This window comes from Suncus etruscus, chromosome 1 (genome assembly GCF_024139225.1).
Source record: "Suncus etruscus isolate mSunEtr1 chromosome 1, mSunEtr1.pri.cur, whole genome shotgun sequence".
In the NCBI taxonomy this organism is placed as follows: Eukaryota; Metazoa; Chordata; class Mammalia; order Eulipotyphla; family Soricidae; genus Suncus; species Suncus etruscus.
This window is the reverse complement of record NC_064848.1, coordinates 90,412,211-90,439,015: the sequence shown is the minus strand read 5'-3', so window position 1 is coordinate 90,439,015 and position 26,805 is coordinate 90,412,211. Positions and strand designations below refer to the sequence as shown.

At 36.8% G+C, this 26,805-nt stretch overlaps 1 protein-coding gene across 1 annotated transcript in view; it reads right to left on the bottom strand.

Annotated features, from left to right (window-relative positions):
* SDHAF3 (succinate dehydrogenase complex assembly factor 3) overlaps nt 1–26,455 on the bottom strand; it is a 38,998-nt gene extending 12,543 nt beyond the window's left edge. Inside the window, exon 1 of the mRNA XM_049772805.1 lies at nt 26,228–26,455. Within this exon, the coding sequence (XP_049628762.1) occupies nt 26,228–26,401 (174 nt within the window). The 5' untranslated portion in view covers nt 26,402–26,455. The remainder of the gene's footprint in view (nt 1–26,227) is intronic.
* Nucleotides 26,456–26,805: the final 350 nt, after the last annotated feature.

The following is a 26,805-nucleotide window of genomic DNA, read 5'->3' as shown; positions in this document are numbered from 1 at the left end:
TGCCAGGAATGTCTTCTGAGCAGAGTTAGGAGTAACACATGAGCATCATGGGTATGGCTCCCCACCCAAAACAAAACAAAACAAAACAAAACCGAAACGGAAATACTGTCTTTAAATATAGTTCTAATGAAAAACCAAAAGTAATATATTCATTATATTTTAGCATGCAAAAATAAATGTTACATTCTAAATTTTTATAGCAGAAAAATGGGGGCTTGAATGATGACAGTACAGAAGGCAGAGTGTCTGTATTGCATGCTGCTAATTGTTGCTTGAACCTTTGCTAGATGCCCCCCCCCACACACACACACACATAAAGTAAAAGACACAAGGGAAACACAGCGCATGAATCTATTCACTCTCCTGCTTTGTTATGAAAATATTATAAATGTTATCAAGCATTTTCAAGTAACTAAAGGAATATTTTTATCTTCTGAGCATGACTTTATGATACATAAATTCACATCACTATAAAATCTTTCCTTAAAATCCCTTATATATATTAGGTTTGGCAGATAACCTTCAGACATGTTTTGTTCTCAAATTGCAAGAAAGGTAAACAGCTTTCCACAATTCTGCATGATACTTCATCATTTCACTCCTAGTTATGTAATTGTACAACTACAATTAAAAACTATCTATAAGTCTCCAACACATTTCATCTTCTTCCATGAAACAATAATAGGCATATATAATATACTCTTTTTTGTTTTTTCAGTCACACCCAGTGACATTCAGAAATTGCTCATGGCTTATGGGACCATATGAGATGCCAGGAGATCTAACCACAGTCCATGTTAGGCAAGCACGCGCAAGGCAGATATGCCTTTACGCTTGCACCCCTGCTCCCGCCCCAACAAAGAATTCTTAACAAAATCATTACTTTTCTTTTGGAAAATCTCAACAGAAAACACTCAGCTTTTCAGCTAGCTACAGTTCAATACTCTAAAAAACTATCAAAAAACTGCAAGCTATTTTCCATTCAAGATTTCTATATCATTTTTGTTTTGTTGTGGAAGGGCCACATTTGGTGATGCTCAGGAGTTACTCCTGGCTCTGCAATCAAGAATACTAGTGGTGCTCAGGGTGCCATGTAAGATGCCAGGAATCAAACTCAGATCAAACTGAATGCAAGGCAAATGCCCAATTTGCTATACTATTGCTCCAACCCTGATGATATATTGTTTTAAAAAATGTTTATTTATCATCTTTATTTTACCATCTTTCCTATAATGGTATGTCATTATACACAAACCTAGAACAATGCCAATCTTTCATGGTCAAAATTTCATGCATAACTTTTGATTCCCAAGAGTTAAGTACTAGTATCCTGCAGTTGGTGGGAAACCTTAGACTGCACATTTATATGCAACTCTAATTGCTTATAAAATAACAATGCATGTATGTATGTAGCAAAGTAATAGCAAACTGTTAAGTATCCTAAATTATGAATCATCAATACTGTGAACTTATCACTACATTAGTGATGAATATGTCATTTTATCCTCATATCAGCAGTTTCACTACAAATTTTCACCTCTACTTATTCAATAATAACACCTTTGTCAATTTTTGTCAAAATGATTACTGACATATCATACAATTAAAAAGGAAAAAATGAATAAAATAGACCTTTAGCTTGGTGAAAGTTTTAACTTTGCCACTATATATTCAGAAACAAGGAAATTATTAGTCATTCTTTTTGTTATTAGAATCCTCAACTATGTCCTAATTTGTCCTGTGTAAAATTTAAAACTCAAGGAATCCTCGGTAACCAGGTTTTTTTTTTCCAATTTAATAGTTATTCACTGTGTGTGTAAATAACTGCTATTTTTAACTGCTAGTAGAAATTTTTATATGTGTACTACCCACTGAGCATCCAGAGCAGAAGATATCTTAGTCAAATAAAGTGAATAAAGTCAAATAAAGTGAATATTAAACATCTTTCTCATTAGGCCCCATCTCTGTATCTACTTTATGTGCCAAAGATAAACCAAGAAACTTTTGAGAACATAAAAATCTGGACAGATGCTAGATTCTCTCAAAATTTCCAATCCTCTGGATCTGGGATGAGAACTGAGAATTTGTGCATCCAGTCACATTCCTGGTGATACTGTTGTTAGCTCTTTTGTGCATTAGAGAGACAGTTATGGTTGGTAATAAAATCAAAAGAAATTTTTAGAAATTAGTATTAGAAACTAATAGTAGAAACAAATATATATAGTCAATATTAGCAAAATAAATACTTATTTGCATAAAGTTTTACAACTTCTCTAATCTGTGCATAGAAATTTAGTCATTAGAATAATTTAGTTATTACCACAAAGAGTGGTGAGTGCAGTTAGAGAAATAACTACACTAACAACTATCATGACAATGGTAGTATGTGAGAGAAATAGAATGCTTGTCTCAAATATAGGCAGGGGGTGGGATGGAGCGAGAGGGGGGCTTTGGTGGTGGAAAGGTTGCATTGGTGAAGGGGGTGTTCTTTTTTTTATAACTGAAACCCAACTATAAACATGTTTGTAATCATAGTGCTTAAAGATTTTATTAAAAAAAATTGTGTCAATATTTAATACCGTAAGATAAACAGTGAAGATTAATAGCTAGTACAGGTGTAAACATCTGAGAAACATTCCTTTCAATATTTACTTTATTTACTTATTTTTTTGGTTTTTAGGCCACATCCGTTGACACTCAAGGATTACTCCTGGCTATGCACACAGAAATCGCTCCTCATTTGGGGGGACCATATGGGATGCCTGGGGATCAAACTGTGGTCCATGCTAGGTTAGTGTGTGCAAGGCAGATGCCCTACTGCTTATGCCACCGCTCTGGCACCAACTTACTTTAATAAAGTCAATAGAACTAATAAAAAACAATAATTTAGTTATTACAAATAAAATGTTCTAGTAAAATATCAATAGTATGTATGCACAAGAGTTTATAAGCTGACTACCTGATAATGTGACTTAAGAATTAAGTGATCTCACTGAAACTGAGAAAAAGATGAAAGGCTTTCTTTCAAATCTTCCTCCCTCCTCATTTTTTTCTTTTATTATTACCTTCTATATACTCTTCCCTTCTTTCTTGTCTGTTCCCTTTTATCAATCCACCCTATTTATTCTTGTCTTACCATATACAACTTTTTATGTGAAATATATACTAATAAATCTTTTAGCATAATATTTGTGTAATGAACATTTTTATGTAAGTAGTAGTATATATTAAAAGAGGGGCCAGAGCTGTGGCTCAGGGGTAGTATGTTTGTTCTGCATGTGGTTAACCCAAGAGGAATGCGGTTCTATCCCCCAGCATCCCATATGGTCCCCCAAGCCAGGAGTGATTTTTGAGAACATAGTCAGGAGTAACCCCAACAACCCCTCCCCCCAAAAAAAGTGTTCTATTTAATTTTTGTAGTTCTGCTCTCTTGAGGCAATGTTGTTTTTTTTTTTTTTTTACTACAAATGTTTTGGTACCACTTGCTTTTCGAATTTATAAAGGAATATTCCAATAATTATATGTTTCTGGCCAATAGTATAGGAGTTCCTGTACTAGATCCAATATTGGGTACCTAATTGCTCCCTAATTGCTTTTTAGCTATCCAAAAATCTTTCAGTTCTTAAACATACATACATGAGTAAACAACAGCATCATTAGGAATGTGGTTGGATGCACAAATTCTCAGGCCTCATCCCAGATCCAGAGGATTGAAAATTTCAAGAGGATCCAGAATCCCTCTTTTTCCAATCTGTTCGTTTCTAAAAGCTTCATTTTGCCAATTTCTATATAAACATATCTGTAGGTGCTCATTCCACATAAAAGATTATTTATATTAAATAATAACAAATAATAAAAAATACAATAAACACTAATCTTTTATGGCCCTCTAATATTTAGCATCTGTCTGACAGTATATAATAATAAATATTAAATATCTTAAACCTTAAAGAAAATAGATGCTCTAGAAATGTCCTAGAGAGCTTGTCGTCAAATAAAAAGTATTTTTATAAACTGTAGGTTACAACAGAGAATATAGAGGAAAATTAATTTCTTTCTTTTTTTTTTATTTGTTTTGATTTTGGTTTTTGGGTCACATCAGCAGCGCTCAAGGGTTACTCATGGCTCTGTGCTCAGAAATCACTCCTGGCAGGCTCAGGATGGCATGCTGGGAATTGAATCCACATCCATCCTGAGTCAGCTGCATGCAAGGCAAATGCCCTACCACTGTGCTATCTCTCCAGCCCAGAAAATTAAATTTCTATTGCAAAAACTAAAGTCTCACATAGACCCTGAACATTATTTTTAATATTTTTATTTAAACATTGGTTAAAAGGATATTCATACTACGGATTTCTTTTACATATACAGTTGTTCATGATTGAGTTATAGTCATACAACATACAACAATCTGATCGGAGAAGAAATACAGTTAAATGGAGATTAGCTTAGTACCAAATTAAATTTTGTTTTGTTTTGTTTTAGGGCCACATCCGGTGACACTCAGGAGTTATTCCTTGATATATGCTCAGAAATCATTCCTGGCTTAGGATACCAATTGGGTTGCAGGGGATCGAACTGAGGTCCATCCTAGGTTAGTATGTGCAAGGAAGACGCCCTATCACTTGTCCCATCACTCCAGCCCCCCAAATTAAATTTTAACAGAGGTGATAAAAATTTACAGGCAATTTTGTTGGCTAAAAAAACCTGTCAGTATGAAATTAAAAGTGACCACAAAATGATCACTTTAGCAAGAGTTCTTGCCATATATAGATATATCTTAAATTTTGAAAACATAAAAAAATTAACATATCTAGATAGTACAAAAAGCTTGGTCGGTTACTTTCTACAATAAAATTTATTCTGTGTAATAAAACAAAAATTTAATATGTTCAGTATGATCTCAGAATTAAAATAATAGAACTTAAATGCATGACTGACAGAAATATTTTAGAGAATATTGTTTTATATATGTAGCAATCAAAACTTTTAAGAATTCAATGACATAAGCTGGTTAGATTAGATTTAGAAGAATAAAACTACATTATTTCATATGAAGCCAATAGCTTTACCTTTACAAATGAAAGTCAAATAAGATAAAAATTCTGGACTTTATTTGGTTTTTGAGTTACATCTGGTTCTATTCAGGACTTATTTCTAGCTGACTCAGAGGACCATATGTGGTGCCTAGAATCAAACTCGAGTTAGTTGCATGCAAGCAAACTATTTTACCTGCTTACTATTTCTCTATTTCTCTTACTATTCCTCTGGCCCCACATTCAAGACTTTGAACAACATTAAAATGAATACACTTTCATATTGACCAGTCCTTGACTGACTCTATGAAAAAAATGATTTCTAATCACTACTATACACTTGCCCACATAGTAGTTCTCACGCCCAAATGTAAAAGTCTGGCTTATTTTTCACAAATATACTCCACTGACGTACATTTTTCATCTTAACTATTATGAGTTTCTATTATATATGTTCTTATATAGCAATTTTCATTTAAGAAAAAATATTATTTTACAAAACAAATTTGCCACTTCATATAGTTTACATATTTTTGTTTAATGGTGACAGGAAAAATAATGAGGGCCTTATAAATATGTTCACCACTGAGCTACATGCCAGGCTCTTATGCAATCCTCTTAAATAAAATACATTAAGCAAAAGTAGGCAAATATCATAGTAAGGCTCCTAAATAAAATGAAACAATAACCTTCTAAAATTGTAAGATACTTTTCATAGCAACCTGTTCTCCATTATCATAATAATGAAGACCAAACGTATGTTAAATCTGATGTACATTATTAATTCAAGCAAAATTTCCTTAAACTCTATGTTTCATTAGTAGGTATACAAGTGAATAACATATCTAAACCAATGAAATGCTTTTGACATTCTGCTTTCAATCACCTATAGTATATCTTCCTTTTCCAATTAAAAAATTGTTATTACTTTAGTAAAATACACTTAGGGAGCAATTAAAATTTTCATGATCATATCTTTCCTTTCCAATCTAATTATGGACTACTTTTTAAAAGTGTAATAGCTTATGATTCACTAGGGAGAAATTACTTTAAAATTCCTAAGAGATCCCGATTCAGTCTATATATTTTATTTATGAACTACAGTTTTGAAATTTAATAGGATTTTTGGCAACTCTAAATAATTAAAGATTTAATTCACACTGGAAGTTGGCAAAAAAATTTGAAATTTTGATAAACTATATATCAGTGTCTTTTCATAAATACCTTTGAGCCTCTAATAATGTAAAATATAAAAGGAAGACTAGATAAGAACAATTAATAAGAAGAAATAAAGAACAAGAAAAGATAGGTTTGGTTCCTAATCAATATTTGTATATATTACAAAATGAATTCCACAACAAATCATTCATCAAAAATAAATAATCACTTGTAAGGCTGGATAAACTATAGAATGCTACTATTGTTAAAATTAACTGTTCAAATTGATTCTGCAGGGACCTAAAAGTTATAACACTAGGGGTCAGAGTGATAATACACAGCAGGCAGGGTGTTTGGCTTTATATGTATCAGTCCCAATCATCCCATATGATCCTCCAATATGATAGGCGTAATTCCTGAGTGCAAAGCCAGAAGTAACCCCAGAGCATCATTGGGTGTGACCCAAAACAAGAAAGATAAAAAGTTCATGGCATTAATAGTGGCTACAAATAAGCACCTGAGTATAAAGAGGAGGAAAGGGTAAAGTTACACAAAGTAACAGAAAATAAAGACAATGAGTATTCAAGTTTCCTTATTTCTTATTTCAAAATAGTGGTCCTCAGAGAAACAATATTATTAAACATTATTCTAATCAATTATTTTCATTCCAGTCAATAACTAACTACTAACTATGTAAAGTCCCACAGACTCTACACTGTTCCTCCCCCACAACTTTTTTCAGTTTTAATTTGAAATAGGTTTCATGGTGGGCGTGGACCCACAAAAACAAGCATGTATTCTGGCATCAGAGGATATAAAAGATTATTCTCAAAGAACTGGAGTTCTTGTTAGAACCAGTTTGGACAAATAACTATTGGGGACTGTTATCTGTACTGTGAGAAATCGGAGTAATGAGGGAAGACTTTCTGGGTTCATATGTCAAAGAGCATGTAAAGTATCAAGCAAATCAGACACTTTAGGGAATAAGTGTTATGAAAAGTACCCACATATTTCTGGGAATTTACTTGGTCACAATCTGAAATATTGAAGGAGTTTTAGTTTCCAGTATCATTGCTTAGTGGAAATACTCCAGGAACATTTAATGAATAGAAATATCTAGTCACTTTTCAAATTCAAGACATTATCATTTTTCTCCAAATAACCATCTCTGCTACAAATGGTCACACTCTGATTTTAATACCAACACAAGTTTTTAAAAGCTTAGTATAATGGTTGTACTCCACTTTTTACAGCAAAATGTGGTAAGCCACTACGATTTTGAATTTGGCATTAATTACAGGAATAATACAGATGTGGAACCTCAGAAACCTAGAAGATATGCATGTTATTTCACTAAGAAATAAAAATTTGTTTAAAGAAAAATATTATCATTTATATTAGATAATATTCAATCAAGATCTCCATAAATACATTGTGTAACATTGAATCACAAACTAAAATGTTAATAACACAAAGATTTTTTTCTATGTATAAACATATATCGAGAGAGATTTTCCAATACATTATTTTGAGAAGTACATATGTTGGTTATCTACAACCAAATCTTAAATACATAAAACGTATGAAATTAATTAGGTAACATTAAATTACATATACTAAATTTAACTTTCCTTTATAAAAGGTAAGCTTTACCTGAGAAAGCTTTGGCATTAATGTTTAAAAGCATAATGTGAAAATAACATCATTAGGGCCCGGAGAGATAGCACAGCAGCATTTGCCTTGCAAGCAGCCGATCCAGGACCAAAGGTGTTTGGTTCGAACCCCGGTGTCCCATATGGTCCCCCGTGACTGCCAGGAGTAACCCCTGAGCACCGCCGGGTATGGCCCAAAAACCAAAAAAAAACCCCAAAAAAACAAACAAAAAAAAAAAACCCACATCATTAGTTTAAAACTACAAGTAAGGGGCCGGAGCAATGGCACAAGCGGTAGGGCGTTTTCCTTGCATGCACTAACCTAGGATGGCATCCTAAGCCAGGAGCAATTTCTGAGCGCATAGCCAGGAGTGACCCCTGATCATCACTGTGTGTGGCCAAAACCAAAGCAAAATGTAAAGAAATCTACAAGTAAAATTGCAGCAGTCAATACATATATTCAAATTGGACTCAAATTTATACAATTATTCTTCTGAATGATAATGCTTTAGATGAAGACTAAAGTGACAAAAGAATTAGTCTGAATAATTTAAAGGGAATTATTTGAAACAATGGGAAATACTAAGAAAAAGTACTAAAAGTGCTAAAAAATGTATGAATTTTAATAGCATAACTGAAATAACTAAAGCTTAAAATCTATATTCTTTATAAATGTTTATTTATAAATAAATTAACAGTACTTTTATATATAGGGCAATGAAATTCAGGAAGCTAAGTGAATTGTACATTTGAAAGCTTTTGAGAGAACAGATCTTACATTCTTTTTATGTTTTGTTTTGTTTTTGGGTCACACTTGGCAGCACTCAGGGTTACTCCTAGCTCTATGCTCAGAAATCGCTCCTGGCAGGCTCGGGGGACCTTATGGGATGCTGGATTCGAAGCACCGACATTCTGCATGCAAGGCAAACACCTTACGTCCATGCTATCTCTCTGGCCCCAGATCTTATATTCTTAAAACAAGAAAAATACTTAGTAACACCTAGTGATAGATTTTTAACTAATTAATTTATTATAGTGACAATTCTGCATAACATATGAACAAATCACAAACCATCATGTTGTATACCTTAAACTAATATTTTTCTTGTCATTTATATCTCAAAAAGGAAAAAAGGTAGAATAAAATGACTTTCTTCAGTACAGCATAAAAAAAAGTATATTTTAGTAACAGCAGGATAGTTTAGCACTCAAGGCACATGCCTTGTGTGTCCAGGGACTCCAATTTGAAGGCTGCCAATGACTTCTCAGAGCACTGAAGATGCAGCCCTGAAAGCCTCATAAGTGTCCTGGTAGTCTACAGCATCCCCAGATACTTCCATATCCTCAGTTCTTAGTATTGAACCACCTTGCCTATCTTGGTTATCCAAATATCACCAGGAGTTACTTGGTCTCCACTAAATACTACTTAGGAGATTCCTCCAAACCTCTATAAAGTATTATGTATAAGGCCAAGGAGATGGCTCAAAGGGCTGGAGTTCATGCTTTAAAGTACTGGATTCAAGCTCCACAGTGCTGCCATGAACAACATCTGAGCACCATTAAGTATAATTCAAAAACAAATTTTAAAAATCACCATCTATTTCTTCCCCCTTAAGTACACCAAAATGTCAGTATTTTATTTTTCAATTTACCACTCTTAATTAGAAATGGGTACTTAGCATTTAATTTGGGAGATACAGGTCTTAGGAAGCATCTATTTCTTTTCCTTAAAATACACCAAAATTTCAGTTATTTCATTTTTTCAATTTATCATTCCCAATTAGGAGTTTTGTACTTAGTATTTAATTGGGAGGAGGCAGGGTTTAGAGGCCACACCTAGCAGAGTTGAGGGATTAATCTTGATTCTGCACTTGGATCATTACTTGATGGGCTTGATGGACCATATGAGGTGCCAGGGATCAAACCTAGGTTGACCACATTCAAGACAAAAATGCTACCCACTGTACAACCTCTCAGCCCCCATATTTCAATTTTCTGACTTTTATTTCCCCTTGGCTTTGAAGTCATAGCCCAGGATATTAAGGAGTTACCCTAAGTTCCATGCATAAGGATTAATTGCTTTAGTTACTTAGTACTTAGGTTAACCACGAAGTAACAGGAATCAAATCCAGGCTACCACCTTATGCATGCAAGAAAAACACTAAATCACTAACCCACATGCCTGACCCTCTATTTTCCTTCCTTCCTTCCTTCCTTCCTTCCTTCCTTCCTTCCTTCCTTCCTTCCTTCCTTCCTTCCTTCCTTCCTTCCTTCCTTCCTTCCTTCCTTCCTTCCTTCCTTCCTTCCTTCCTTCCTTCCTTCCTTCCTTCCTTCCTTCCTTCCTTCCTTCCTTCCTTCCTTCCTTCCTTCCTTCTTTCTTTCTTTCGGTACGTGTGTGTGGTTTTTGGGTCACACCCGGCAGTGCTCAGGGGTTATTCCTGGCTCCATGCTCAGAAATTGCTCCTGGCAGGCACGGAGGACCATATGGGACGCTGGATTCGGACCTTCTGCATGAAAGGCAAATGCCTTACCTCCATGCTATCTCTCCGGCCCCTGACCCTCTATTTTCTATCATTTAATTCATAAATTCTGAAATAAGAGTAACTACACTTATGTGTTATAAAATTTTTACATAATATAGTAGGGAGAGTTGGGGCTTTTTGTTTGTTTTTGGTTTATGAGTCACACCTAAGAATGTGCAAGGCTCACTTCTGGTTCTATTCTGAGATATTATTCATTCCTGGCAGAGCTTGAGGGACCATACCATATGTGGTACGAGGCAAAATACATACAAATGAAACACCCTAGCTGCTGTGCTAGATCTCTAGCTACTGAGTTATAATACTATATGAATACAGAATATACTGTAGCCTAAATGCAAAAGATGCATTCTTCAAAAAGATTAAAGACGATCGTCTACACATGAATGTAAAAATTGCATTAATAACCACTGCATTTGTGAAATACAATGGTTCAATTACTGCTTTGTAGAGAACCTATTAATTGGAATCTTATAACAATAGTATCTGCAAAAAATGCCTACAGGTATTACTTCAATTTATAATATACTTTTGAAAAAACTGCATGAATCAAATTTGTATTAATCAAATCACATCTAATGAACAATAGAAATTAAAATGTTTACTCCTAAAAACAGTAACTCTTGTTTTGGCTTTGAGTCATACCAGGCAGTGTTCAGGAAGCAATCCCTAAGCACAGAGCAGAAGACCTGAGCACTGCCAGTATGAGATTTCCCCCTAAAAGGAGAGAATAATGACCATGTCCCTTTCTTGGTACCACATAACACATTTCTTTTAAGTACAAAGTCCTGATTGAAAAAAAAAGTCACATCTAGGGGCCAGAGCCGTAGCACAATGGTAGAGTGTTTGCCCTGCATGTGGCTGACCCAGGACAGACACGGATTCGATCCCAGAATCCCATATGGTCCCCCATGCATGCCAGAAGTAACATCTGAGCACAGAGCCAGATGTAACCCCAGATCACTGCAGGGTGTGACCTTTCCCCCCAAAAATAACAACTCTATACTTCTAGTCTAGAACAGAACACTCAAATTAAGTATTTGACCAAGTCTCCTACCAGGTTCTTAATTAGGCTGTATTAGGCCAAATACAATGAACTATCATCCAACAGGCTCAGCAGGAAACATGCAAAATTACAGGTTAGGTACATGTGAAATATGTAAGGGGAATGGAGTATAGAGAGAGTAAGCAGATTCAGAGAATGCGACCTAATCAGAGAAATTTTGTTATCTGATATACAGTGTAAACCTACAACTACTGTCTAATAATACTTTTTAAAAAATAATTCTATAACATGGTACCAGAATTTAAATGCATTTGAATAAAAATTAAAATAACAGAATAAATGTAGTAGAATATAGACCCTTACAGTATCACTACATAAAAAGCATAAAATGGAAAACAAGATATAGTGTAAGGTAAAAAGCTTGCCTTTTACATGGCTAACCTGTTTGGATCCCCAGCACCACAAATGGTCCTCTGAGCATTTGTGGTCCAAACCCTTTATCCCCAAAAGTCAGAAAACAAAACTGATTAAGCATCTGCCCCTACTTTATAAATTATTTATTATTTTTTAAGACTGTTCATGGAGAGACCAGAGATAATATAGTAAACTAGAGTGCTTGCCTGGCATGCAACTGGCCTAGATTTAACTCACAGCACCACATATGACTCCCTGTTCCTGCCAGGAATAACACCTAAAAATGCCACTTATGAGCCAAAAAGAAAATATAAAAGGCTGAAATGGAGATAACATGTATAGCTAAAGAGAGTATTTAAAGAGTACATTGAGAAACATTTTGAAATAGATCCAACTTCTGATAATATAAATCAATGGTTTTCAGTCACCAATTCACAGAAATTCCTATAAAAAAGCTTGTCACCTAATACACAGAATGCCTAGATCATGTAGAAATACTATTCTAAATACTGGTATATAGGTTTGATCCCCAGCATCCCACAAAGTCCCCCCCCAACAATTTTAGTGACAGTGATCAGTGCAGTATATGACATATGATTGACTTTTAATAAATAATAAAATTCTTAAATATTTACAATGGGGAAAATTTCTGCGATAGAGGAAGCAAAAACAAAACCACAAAAGATCAGTAAAATGGTCATTCAAAACTCCAACCAATCTTACAACAAAAAAAATATGTTAGATGATTTTCTTTAACTTATAAAGTATTTTTAGGAGCTGGAGATAGTACAGAGGGTAAGGCATTTGCCTTGCATGTAGTCTAACCAGTTTGATTCCCAGCTCCCCGTAGGGAGGCCTGAACATCACCAAGAATAATGCCTAAATGCAGAGCCGTTTTTAAGCCCTGAGCACCACCAATGTGCCCCCCCCCCAAAAAAAAAAGAAAGAAAAAGAAAAGAAAGTAATTTAAAAATCAAGGTTTCATACACTTTTTATAAATAATAAACATCTTCATCAATTTCCTTCAAATTGATTTAATAAGATAAAAAAACAACTGTTTTTAAACAACTGTTTAAAACACTATTTGGGGAAATTCATGTAACCTTAAAACATAGATTTAAATTGTATACGATCTAAGAACAGGGTCAGAGGGACAGTATGGAGGTTAAGGAGCTTGCCTTGCAAGTACAGTACTGACCAAGGATCAATTCCTATCACCACATATGAACCCATAAGCCCTACCAGAAATGATTCCAAAGCACAGAACTAAGAATTAGCCCTGAGCACAGCTGGGTGTAACCAAAATATTTTTTAAGTATTTTTTGAAATAATAAAGGGAAAAATATTTATTTTAAGTTTAATTAGTGAAAATTTTAAATTATTTAAATAACAGCTATCAAATAAAAACCATGAAAATTACTAACTGCAATAGAAAGAAAACAAGTATTTCTGAAATAACTGGAATATAAACTTTGATTTTATTTCTTTTCAAAATAAGAATCTTCTGCCATCATGTGGCTATTTTTGAAATTACATTTATAAATACAAATACCATTGTAATATTACTATAATGTTCATTTCTCAATATTAGAGTGATGCAGTTGTAACAACTGAATGTTTTAAGGATAAATATTACTTAAAAGTTAATGAAAATGGTTAAGCACAGTTGCTCCTGGCATCTCTTCCTCCTGAGAAGGTGGTGTTCCTCTGTAGTTTAAGGAAACCACACAACAGACATTTTATGTAGTTGAGACTCTTAGTAGTTATAGCTTATCTGGGGTCTCTCCCAGATCAAAATCTTAAAATCCTTACTCATTTCTTATTTCTTCTCTCCTTGGTATTTTAAAGCTTAGTAATTGTTTAAAGAAATAGGAATAGTAAACTTTTAACTTGTGTCCTGAACAATTAGGAACCACATATTCCCCAAATAGTTTTCTATATATTACACCTTTTTGTTTATTTATCTTTGCTTAAAAATAATATAAAATTGGGGCCGGCGAGGTGGTGCTAGAAGTAAGGTGTCTGCCTTGCAAGCGCTAGTCAAGGAAGGACCACGGTTTGATCCCCTGGCATCCCATATGATCCCCCCAAGCCAGGGGCAATTTCTAAGCACTTAGCCAGGAGTAATCCCTGAGCATCAAACAGGTGTGGCCCGAAAAAACCAAATAAATAAATAAATAAATAAATAAATAAATAAATAAATAAATAAATAAATAATATAAAATTTCAGGGGGTTACACCTCTCTAAGACTCACTCACTGAACACTAATCATGTCAAGAATATAACTACAACAAGTGAAATGTCCAAAAAAGCTTTACACATAACTTGAAAAAAAAAAATGATCAGACTTAAACACCAAATCCAAAGCCAATGACAACAGAATCAATACCCAATCTACAACAAGCTAGACACAGAGGGGACCACTTATACTAGCAGCTTGGGGGAGGGGGGGTAAGGAGGATATGGGATGCATACTGGGAATGGGGATTGAGGGAGGACAACTTTGGTGGTGGGAATTCCTGGATTCAATGTCAATATGTACCTAAAATATTACTGTGAAAGATATGTAATCCACTTTGGTCAAAATAAAAATTATTATAAAAATAAAAAAAATCAAGAACTGGTTTACAAAAACAAGTGCAAAATAAATAAATAAATAAATAAATAGATAAATAAATAGACCAAAAATAAGACAAGCTATAAATATATCATGTGGCTTGGTTAATCTGGTATATACTGCCAGATTAACCAAGCCACATGACTATACATACATATATATATATATAGCTATTAACTAAAATGCTAGGAATAAGTCTACTACCATATTAAATAAATCAATAAATAAATATATCAAATCAAAACGTGTGTGAGTGTGTGTGTGTGTGTGTGTTTGTGTGTGAAGGAGGTGGGCCACACCTACCATCCTCAGTTGTTGTAGCTGTTGTGTTCAGGAGTCACTCTGGGTGAAGTATGGAGGACCATATAAGATGCCAGGGACCAAATGCATGGTCAACTACCTATAAGCCAAGTGCCTTACCCCATACACAATTTTAAAATTACACAGCTAGAGAAATATCTTAGAGAGCTGAAACAAGTGTTCTGCATGCAGCATATCCAGGTTTGATCCCTGTCACCAATGATCTTCCAACACCTCTGATATAACAAAAGGGCAGCCTCTGAGCACAGAGCCTGAAGTAATACCTAGTTCCACTAAATATAGTCCAAAAAATACAAAAAATAAATAAATAAAATTCCCATACTCAGCTAAGAGCCTTTGTCTAAACTATTAAATATATGGGCCAAAGCTACAGAACAGCAGTAAGGTGTTTGCCTTGCATGCAGCCAACACAGGATGGACCGCAGTTAGAGTCCTGGTATCCCATAAGGTGCCCAGAGCCTGCCAGGAGCGACTTCTGAGCACAGAGCCAGTAGTAACCCCTTAGCGCCTTTGGGTGTCACCCAAATACCAACTCCACCCCCCAAAAACAAAACAAAACAAAACAAAAAAACTATTAAGTATAGCTGATTAGTTGCTTTATAAACTGTATAAATGGATTTTCACCTAAAAAATAATCAACTCACTTTTCTTTTTTTTTTTTTGGGGGGGGGTTACTATTCACTTTTAAGAAGCAAAATACTATTCCAGACCTTCCCAAACAGCCTCGCAGCCTTGGAGGAAAAAGAAAATCTATTTAAGGGGCCAGAGAGACAGTACAGAGGATAGGATGCTTGCCTTATGGTAGCTTGTCCAAATTCAGTTCCTGAACCACATATGGGTTCGCATATGGCCCCCGCCCAAACATTACTAGGAATGATCCCTGAGTATACAGCCAGAGTAAGCCCTAGGCAGTCAGGTATGGCTCAAAACCCAGAAAAATATAAAGGTCTATTAAATCACACTGTAACTAAAATACAATTTTTTTCATTTTTACAAACAAATCATAATCTATTTTATGAGCCAAATAGCTCTGAGTACTACCAGCTGTAACCCAAAACAAAAACAAAACATTCACATCTGCTTCTAAAAATATAAAGATAAAGCAATTTTGAATAGGAATAAATTATTAAGATTTGGTATTCTGGTCAAGCTTTATGAAAAAATAAACTAATAAATAAATTTTCATGTTTATATGACCTCGTACTAGTCCTGTGACTATTTCAGAAAATAATTTTAAAAGCTACCATTCAATTTTGTTGAATTTCTACCTCCTTAAATTATAGTATAAAGCATATTTTATAGTATTTAAATCAAATTAAAATAATCTGTCACATCTCACTTATCAAAACTGCTAAACTGAGTTTGTTCTTCACATCAAAAGAAATTATATTGCACATCACTGGGTGTAGACCAAAAAGACAAAAATGTAATTAATATTTATTGTCTTTATTATAATTATTAAAATAAATAAGAACTGGGAATGATTGAGGTACAAGGAAGAAAATTATATCATTCTTAATCTTATAATGCAAACTATATTTTAATCATATCACAAAGATTTTCTACATCACTAATTCTCTGATTATTTTGTAAATTCATCATATGACTATGTCTAATTTCATTCTTTTGCTATCATTGGATGACTACACTGCTGTAAATATCTCTTACCATATACCACAGCACAGCAACTAAGCATCTTTGTATACAAATCTCAGAATGTCCTCTTTAAAATTCCTTTGACCAATTTTTATTAAAGCTCCTAGTATTTTCCACTTGCTCTTCAATACATGTTCCCTTGAACACCTATTTCCTCTCTTTTCCTTCAGAGCTTTAGCTCTATGCTAAAGACTCACTTCAGAGGAGCTGGAGCAATAGAACAGTGGTAGAATATTTCCCTTGCAGGTGGCCAAACCTAGATGGACCAGGTTTGATCTCCAACATCCGACCTATATGGTCCCTGGAGCCTGCCAGGAGTGATTTCTAAGAGCAGAGCCAGGAGTAACCCCTGAGCGCCACCAGGTGTGACCCAACTCCTACCACAACATGGTGACTTATATGCAGAGTTCTGTTTCCTACTGCTTTATTCATTACTTAACATAAATATGGACAATTTGAAATTCACAAGAAAATCATTTGAGACATGAAAGAGAACAAAATAATAATGCTCTCAGAAAAAAAGATCAATTTAGAATAGAAAAGAACATACTTTTTTTAATCAACTTTCCTACACTTATTTTGGGAGGAGAGGGTGTGGCACACCTGGTGGTGCTTAAGGCTCTGTGCTCAGAAATCACCCCTTTCAGACTTGGGTGGGGAATAAATATGTGGTACCAGAGATCTAAACAGCATCTGCCAGGGCCGGAGAGTTAGCATAGAGATAAGGCGTTTGCCTTGCATGCAGACGGATAGTGGTTTGAATCCTAGCATCCCATATGGTCCCCCGAGTCTGCCAGGAGCAATTTCTGAGCGTAGAGCCAGGAGTAACCCCTGAGCACTGCAGGGTGTGACCCAAAAACTAAATAGCATCTGCCATATACTATCTCTCTGCCGATTACTAGTTTTTGTTTGTTTTTTTTATCCAGTGAACACATTCCTTTGATAATTGAAAAAAGAATTCACTGAAACAATGTAAAGCTCTCTTTCAGTCAATTCTAAAGTGTTTATATTCTATCAATTTTAATATGTAAAATTTTTGATATGCTATGATTGTCAAGCAGTCATACACTATATTTCATAAATAGCAAGTAAAAGGTAATATTAATGTGCATATAATGCTTTATCTTCCCTCTAAAATCTTAAAATGTTTACACATGTATACACACCTACAAAGAATAATCTGTTTCAGAATTATAATCACTAACATATTCTTATCAACAACAATAAACATTCATAAAACAAACACACATGCCTATGTAACCCTTTATTTTTAGATTCTCCATATTAACACAAAATGTCCCATATTGATTCTCTATAAAGTTGTTACTAAGGCCAAAGAGGTTATACAGAGAGTACAATCTCAGCTTGTACTTAGCTGACCCAGGTTCAGTCCCCTGTACAACGTATGAAAAAATGTTCATCATATTCTGAGAGACTACAGAAGGTAAAGTGCTTTCTTTGCATGCAGCTAACCTGAATTGGAACCCAGTTCAATTCCCCTGGTCCCTAAAGCCCTGCCAAGAATGATACCCAAGCACAGAGCCAGTAAACCCTGAACACTACCAGATGTGGCCCAAAACCAAAACTGATATAAAGGTCTTTAATCCATTTGGATTTGATCTGTGTGCATAGTGTTAGACAGAGGTCCTAGTTCACATTTTTGCATGTGGCTAACCAGTTGTTCCAACACCACTTGTTGAAGAGGTTTTCCTTGGCCCATTTTCGTTTCTTGTTCATTTATCAAAAATCAATTGATTGTATATCTGGACAACATTCTCTGAAAACTCAAGTCTATTTCATTGGTCTGAGGGTCTGTCTTTATTGCAATACCATGCTGTTTTAATGACTATTGCTTTGTAGTAGTACAATTTAAGTTAGGCAAAGTGATGCCTTACATTTTTTTTTATAATTTTTAGAGACCAATGTGAATTACAAGTCTTTCACAGTTATATTTAAGATACATTGTGACAGTGAATTAAGGCTATTCCCACCACTAGTATTGTTCTCCCTCCACCCCTGTTCCCAGAATGTATCCCATATCTTCCACCTTTGCTCCCTGGACTGCTAGTTTAACAAGTCTCCTCTGTGTATAGCTTGTTGTAGATTGGGTATCTTGATTCTATTGTTGTTGACTTTGGGTATGGTATTTAGGTCTGATCGTTTTTATTTCCACTCAATGTTCATGAGATTGTTTGCCCCTGGTACCATCCACTTTCTTTCCCCTCAATTTATCTGGCAGAACAAGAAGATTCAAATTCTATGGTACTGTTGGGGAAAAAAAAAAGCTGAGAGGAGCCCATCTAGAAGCTATAAATAAATTATAAATAAATTTATTTAAAAGAAGAAAGAAAAAGAAAACAAAAAAACCAAGCAACGACAAAAAACCAACAATAACAAAAAAAGGGAAGGGGGCGAGTGTGGCAAAGTTTTTTGTTGTTATTGTTATTGTTGTTTGGGATTTTTTGCATTGTCACAGTAAGTACTGGGGAAATTAGAAAGTGAATGCCCTTTGCCTAAGAGATACAGGGTTGGGGCTGGAGAGATAGCATGGAAGTAAGGCGTTTGCCTTTCATGCAGGAGGTCATCGGTTCGAATCCCGGCATCCCATATGGTCCCCCGTGCCTGCCAGGAGCGATTTCTGAGCCTGGAGCCACCCTGAGCACTGCTGGTGTGACCCAAAAACCACAAAACCACAAAAAAAAAAAAAAAAGAGAGAGAGAGAGATACAGGGTTTCTCCACCCTTGAAGCATACTATTATGGGAACAAATACAGGCTCTGGACATGCTCAATGTCAAATCGTAAGGTTTTTTTATGGTGCCAGAAAACATTCATTCTGCTCAGTTGTGGTTAACAAAATCAGTCATCTGTAATTAGAGATCTTGGTATTTGCACAGATCCTAAAACAAAGTCTAGGAAAGAGTCTTTCTTGATGGTTCCAGAAGTTCTGCTCAGTCACAGTTGTCTAGACCTCTGGAATTCGAGATCTTGGTTTTTGCACAAATCCTAAGACAAAGCCTAGGAAAGAATCTTTCTATTTGGTCCCAGAAAAGTTCTGTTCAGTCACGGTTGTCAAAGTCAGTCTTCTTTCGTTAATGATCTTGGTTTTTGCACAGATCAAAGGACAGAGTATCTTCTGATTTCATCTTACCATTATTAGGTAATGAGGTAGGGCAACCTGCCCTTAGATCACGTTGTTGCTGTTTCTTCGTGGTCTGGATAGCATATCAACCTAGCCAGCCTCAAGTTGGTGCCAGAGCGGTATTAGGAACTCCCCCGGGGGAGTTTCATTCCTAGTGCTATTGCAGGGAACTGTGTTGGTTCTAAGGTTGGGATCTGGAGTTCAGGGTTGGACAGTTGCTATCTGATCACATGGGGTCTAAGTCCCCATGACAAATACAGGTACCCCTGTATTATAAAATTTATAGGTTCTTATCCCTAGCAGATAAGAGCTTGTTTCTATAAACAGATTTCCCCTTTTCTAGTATGCCTATGCAAAAAAGAACAATGCCATATTATATTGTTTGTCCATTTGGGGGTATAAATGATAGGCTATAGCTATACAATCTCTGTGCCCTAGTTTTGGTCTGAGCTTTTATCCCAAGCAAGACTTTTTTGGGGGCTGAAGCAGTGGCGCAAGCTGTAAGGCATCTGCCTTGCCTGCACTAGCGTAGGACAGACTGTGGTTTGACCCCCAGCATCCCATATGGTACCCCAAGCCAGAAAGGATTTCTGAGCGCATAGCCAGGAATAACCTCTGAGTGTCACCAGGTGTGGCCCAAAAACAAAAAATAATTTTTTTTTCTACTAGAATTTTGTACCAAGCAGACCAAAATAAGCTAAAAAAGGGGGGGGGGAGGATGAAGGAGGATACCCTTACATTTGGAAATAAACATACTAAAGAACTATTAAGGAATTAAACATATAAAGAAAATATAGATATTCCCATTAATTATTCTGAGATAATCTTGAGAGGGGTGGTGAGATCCAGAGAACATTTTCATCCCACACCATGGTCTTATTGAGTCTGGGAAATAGCTTATAGCAATAAAGGATCAGGTGATGTCCTTAGTTGGGGATCCTTCTGGAGCTGAATCAGGTAGCATGCAACAGACCACATTGTGGAGTTGGGGGGTAAGAAGAAGGTCCACATAGAATGTGTCAGTAGAACTGGTAGTTGCAGCTTCTTACAGGGGCATGAGATGTGAAACTGTGAATGTCCTTTCACTTTGGGAGCTGGGTGGCAGCTTATTGGGGCAGGAGGCCAGTCTCAGTACCTAATGAGTTAAGAACTCATTAAATAGGTTAAATAGGGAGAGACAATGGATCAAGATTGAGGGGACAAGAAAATAGAAGGAGTTCTGAAGTTAGCGGAGTGATAAAATATAAGAGGGGCTATATACAATATAGGCATGGATTGTTTACAACATAGGTTGGGCAAACATAGAGGAGTCCACTGTATACAAAATCATGGCCACTTACAAACAGACATTAGAGATCTATTAATAAGTTGTAGTTGGAGGTCTGACCCTCATAGAATGGGTCTGAGTGCTTAAGAAATAATTGAATTAAGTAAAGATATATAATTAAAAAATAGATTAGGAAAGAAGAAATAGAGAAGAGAGAAAAATTGCACCAGCACATCAGAGAAAAAAGGTTTTCCAATTTCTAGGTGAATTCAATGGCAGGGTGAATTTAATAAATGAAGCTTTCAGGATTAGATTGTGTGGATGGAGCGCTTAAGGTAAACATAATTTTCACGTCTAGAGTACTAAACATTATGGTAGTGAGCACTATAAGAGGAGTCTACACTATGTAGTATCATCCACCATGTCTTGGTGTCTGGTGTATCAAAGGTTCTTTTCTAAAAAGAAACTGACAGCATGGGCTTTGCCAGAGGGGAAGGATCTTGTATCTGGCAGCAGCTACTCCAGTAGCACCCATATTCTTTTTCCTAAGGGTTGTTTTAGATATTTGTGGGTGTTTATTGTTTGTTCCAAATGAATTTCAGTAGTGTTTGATCTACTTCTTTGAAGAATGTCATAGGTATCCTTAGAGAAATTGCGTTAAATCTGTTCAATGCTGTGGGGTGTATTGCCATTTTAATGATGTTAATCCTCCCAATACATGAACAGAGTATGTGTTTCCTTTTCCTTGTGTCTTCTTAAATTTCTTGAAGCAGTGTTTTGTAGTTTTCTTTGTATAGGTCTTTCACCTCTTTATTTAAGTTGATGCCAAGGTATTTGAGTTTGTGTGACACTATTATGAATGAGATTTTTTTAATGTCCATTTCTTTTCTATCATTAATTGTGTATCAAATCATTAATTTTTGCATGCTAATTTTGTAGACTGCGACTTTGCTATATAAGTCTATTGTTTCTAGAGGCTTTCTGGTAGAGTCTTTAGGGTTTTCTAAATAGAATAGAATGTTATATGCAAACAGTGAGAGCTTAACTTCTTCCTTTCCTCTCTGGATGCCCTTGATATCTTTAAAGGCATCTTCAAGGAGGAAACATCACTCTCCAAGCAAGTAAAAGCAGAGATAAACGAATATTAAGCTAAGAAGCTTCTACACTTCAAAGAAGATATTGACTGGACACAAAGGCCACCCACAGAATGGGAGAAACTATTCACCCAATACCCATCAAATAAGGGGCTAATAGCTAAGATACACAGATACTGACAGAACTTAACAAAAAATAAACTTCTAACCCATTAAAAAATGAGGAGAAGAAATGAATAGACACTTCCTCAAAGAAGAAATACAACTGGCCAAAAAAGCACATAAAAAATGCTCCACATCACTAATGATGATCATCAGAGAGATACGAATCAAAACAACAATGAGGCACCATCTCATGCCACAGAGACTGACACACTTCACAAAGAACAAAAACAATCACTGCTGATGAGGATGTAGGGAGAAAGAAACTCTCGTTCACTTCTGGTGGGAATGCTACTTAGCCCAGCCTTTCTAGAAAACAATATGGAGATTCCTCAAAAAATTGAAAATTGAGTTATACCATTCCTAATGGTCTACCCTAGGACCACAAAAACACAATACAAAAATCCCTTCCTTATACTTATATTCGTTGCAATGCTATTTACTATAGCCAGAATCTGGAAAAAACCCAGATGCCCAACAAGACATGAGTCGCTAAAGATATATATCCTATGCAGCTGGCAGGAAAAATGAAGTTATAAAATTTTCCTATATATGGATGGAGATGGAAAATATTTTGCTGAGTGAAATAAGTCAGAGACAGACAGACAGACAGACAGACAGACAGACAGACAGACAGCAGACAAAAAAATAGCCTCACTCATCTATAGGATTTAAGAAAAATAAAAGACATTATTGCAATAATACTACAAATGAGGGCTGAAAGGACCAGCCCATGGTATGAAACTTACCACAAAGAGTGGTGAGTGCAGTTAGAAAAATCATTGCATTAACAACTATCATGACAACGGTAATGAATGATAGAAATAAAATGCCTGTCTCAAAGACAGAAAGAGGGTGGGGAGGAGGGAGATGGTGGGCATTGGTGGTGGGAAGGTTACACTGGTGAAGGAGAATTGTTCTTTTCTATAACTGAAACCCAACTATAAACAAATTTTGATCATGATTCTTAAATAAATATATTCTTTCTCCCCACCCCTTAAACATATCATTAATAAAAAAAGAAAGCCTAAGTAATGACTGTAAAAAAAAATAAATTGAATAAATTAAAATAATTAGATTTTTTGGTTAAAATAAAAAAAAAAAACAGAAAACTGGGGCCGGAGAGATAGCATGGAGGTAAGGTGTTTGCCTTGCATGCAGAAGGTCATTGGTTCGAATCCCGGCATCCCATATAGTCCCCCGAGCCTGCCAGGAGCGATTTCTGAGCATACAGCCATGAGTAACCTCTGAGCGCTGCTGGGTGTGACCCAAAAAACAAACAAAAAAAACCCATAAAACTAATAATAATAGTAATAATAAGTAGCTTCTGTGAACAGATTTTTTTTATTCTTTGTCTCATTCTAACACAAACATATTTTGCTTTGCTATATCAATCTTGACAGCTTATTCTGATTACCTAAAAATAAGAGTGAGGAAGGTCTAAGTTTTACAAATCAGCTATTCTTCAAGGGATAAATATACTTGGAACTTTTTAAATGCCAGAGAAAGACCTCTAATCTACTCAGACCAAAATATACTTTTAATGGCTACCTCCTAAAAGATTTGGGAGAAAGATGACAGGTATTTTGCCAACCAGTTATCAAACATTTTTTCTAAGGTATTTTCAACATTTCTTCCTAATCATATAGGCATTTAATTTTTGTCCCTATGATAAACTGAAACTTTACTCCAGCTTTCTTATAAATGTTCTTTTATCGGAAACTTCCCCAGCTGAACTCCATCTTTTATTAGCCAATTTTCCATGATCACAAATGAAGACTGTAGAGAACACAGTAGCATTCTTTTTCCTTTGTTTTTCGGGCCAGGAATAGAACAGAGGCTGAACTACATTTCCAGGCCCACTAGCATGTTTGCTTCTTCTCTTTATTCAACCATCAAATCCAACTTTGTCTTTGAAATAAAGCAAATTCAGAATCTACTCAAGCTCATGATTAAGTTCAGATGTGTGAGAGAACATGAAATCACCTACATAGCACAATAAATTAAAAAATCCACAATCATATCACCTTCTGTAAGAGTTCAAAGGTAACAAGAGGGCCCAGAGCAATAGCACAGCGGTAGGGCCTTTGCCTTGCACATGCAGATCCAGGACAGACCTCGGTTCGATCCCCAGTGTCCCGTATGGTCCCCCAAGCCAGAAACAATTTCTGAGTGCATAGCCAGGAATAACCCGAGTGTCACTTGGTGTGGCCCAAAACCCAAAAAATAACAACAACAAAGGTAACAAGTATCAAAGTAATAATACTCGGATAGGTGCCACATTCATAATCATTAAGAGCCAAAAGACAACAGAAATAGAAGCATATGTCATTCCCAATAGTTTCAAATATAACAATTACATATTTGGAAGAACTAGTTGGCAGAAAACAGAAGGCTGGAAAGACATCACTCTCCAGAATAACTAGTGTCCTAGTCAAACCTTTCTCCCTACTTCATAATGACAATTTTTCCACTCTCATCCTTGGAAAAGAAAAAAAAACTAGCTCACTGAAAGGATCCATCCATTCCTTTCAATCTCTAGGTTTGGACAGAATTGCCGTGCAACTGTGATTTATTATTTTCTCCAAATAATTAGATCACTAAGTTTAAATTTATCTTTATCCAGCTGCAAAGTCATCAATTATACTACCCTTGCCCCATGCAACACACTTTTATTCATTCCCAAAACTGAATTAAAATGCTGCATAATAATAAATAATGAACAACAATTGTCTATAGAAGCATTCCAACTAATTACTCAAATCCCTTTTTCAATACTTTCTTTTTCTTTTTTCCTTTTCAATACTTTTTCACTCACACACTAACAAGTTATAACTTTCCCTTAAAAAAGCTTCCAGTTCTTACACTTAAGATCCTCAAAGTGCGGGGCCGGGCAGTGGCGCTAAAGGTAAGGTGCCTGCCTTGCCTGCACTAGCCTTGGACGGACCGCGGTTCGATCCCCCGGTGTCCCATATGGTCCCCCAAGCCAGGAGCAACTTCTGAGCACATAGCCAGGAGTAACCCCTGAGCGTTACCGGGTGTGGCCCAAAAACCAAAAAAAAAAAAAAAGATCCTCAAAGTGCGGGCCCAGAGAGATAGCACAGCAGCATTTGCCTTGCAAGCAGCCGATCCAGGACCAAAGGTGGTTGGTTCGAATCTCGGTGTCCCATATGGTCCCCCGTGTCTGCCAGGAGCTATTTCTGAGCAGACAGCCAGGAGTCACCCCTGAGCACCGCCGGGTGTGGCCCAAAAAAACAAAACAAAACAAAACAAAAAAATCCTCAAAGTGAGCCAGAGAGATAGCATGGGGGTAAGGCGTTTGCCTTGCATGCAGAAGGACCGTGGTTCTAATCCAGGCATCCCATATGGTCTCCCGAGCCTGCCAGGAGCGATTTCTGAGCATAGAGCCAGGAGTAACCCCTGAGCGCTGCCGGGTGTGACCCAAAAACCAAAAAGAAAAAAAGGGGTGGGGGGAGGTAGCTCAGTAGTTCATCCCTAAAGCATGTCTAAAATGCATGTTTAAAACTCTATTTCAATTGTGTAGGACCAGGAGACACGTGTTATGTGACTTCAGTAATAACGAATCACCACTGAATTTGCTCTCTGAACTGCACTTTATTCCTTCAGACTTGTAGTCGGCACCAGAGTTCCAAAGTCTACAGATAGCAGTCAACCCCACCGGAGAGCATTGCAAGCAAAAACCAGAGCCGTGAGTCTGAAAGCCAAGGCAACGTTAAACCACAGATTTACTTCTGGGGCCTTGAAAAGTTGGAGGCAACTCTTCCCTGGCGCCAGCACCCTTCCACCCCACCCACCCAAGCGTCAAAACCTAGTGAGGTGATCAACTGCACCAGGAGTTTTCCATTCTACTCCCTCCCATCCTCGCCCCTCACTCAGCGCAGCGCCTGACAAGGACTAAAGTTCAAAACTGAGCCGAGGATGTTCTTGGAAGTGAGGGAGCCCATGTGAGGCCTGGAAGGACTTGGGGTGTCACTGTGGCAAGGGCTGTCAGCGAAGCTGGGAACGACTTCACTCAGATGAAATGGGTGGTCGATGCTTTGGATCTGGTGGGAGGCCTTGTGCACATCGAGGCGCCCCGGGACGCCTGCGGGGGACCCTCTCCAACCCCCCAAAGATAGATTCAAAGGAGGCCAGTCACTTGCCTCCCATTCCTGCAAGAAACGCTGGGTCTCATCAGAACCCACGGTCTTATGTCTCCTAAACTCGTCCTTCACATACTGGTCCCCGAGGGCTTTGAGGTCCGGGGGCAGAAAGCGGTGCAGCTGCAGGATGCGCCGATACAAAGCCCGGACGCGAGACACATGCCGGCCCGGCATACCGCCGCACGTGGAGAGTGGAGTGCGCCTGCGCAGAGGAATAGCGCTGTTTTCTCCGCCCCGCCCCACCCCTCCCTCTGAGAAGGTCAACCGGAAGTCGGGCGGAGGAGGCGGGGCGACCTTTTTCCGGTGACGGAATCCCAAACCGGAAACAATCTGGTTCTTCTCGGAAAGGGGCGTGGCTTCCTCACGCCTGCGCCTTGACTGCTCCAGGATTGTGCCGTCCAGAGAACTGGGAATTTAAGCAAGCTGTCTTCCCTGGGTTTCATCCTTTCTTTAACATTCTTCTGTTGTCCGCATCACGACCGCGCCTCTCCAGGAAACCTTCCATAATGAACTGGACTCATTTCTACCGTATTAAGAGTATGCTTGAGGGCCCGGAGAGATAGCACAGCGGCGTTTGC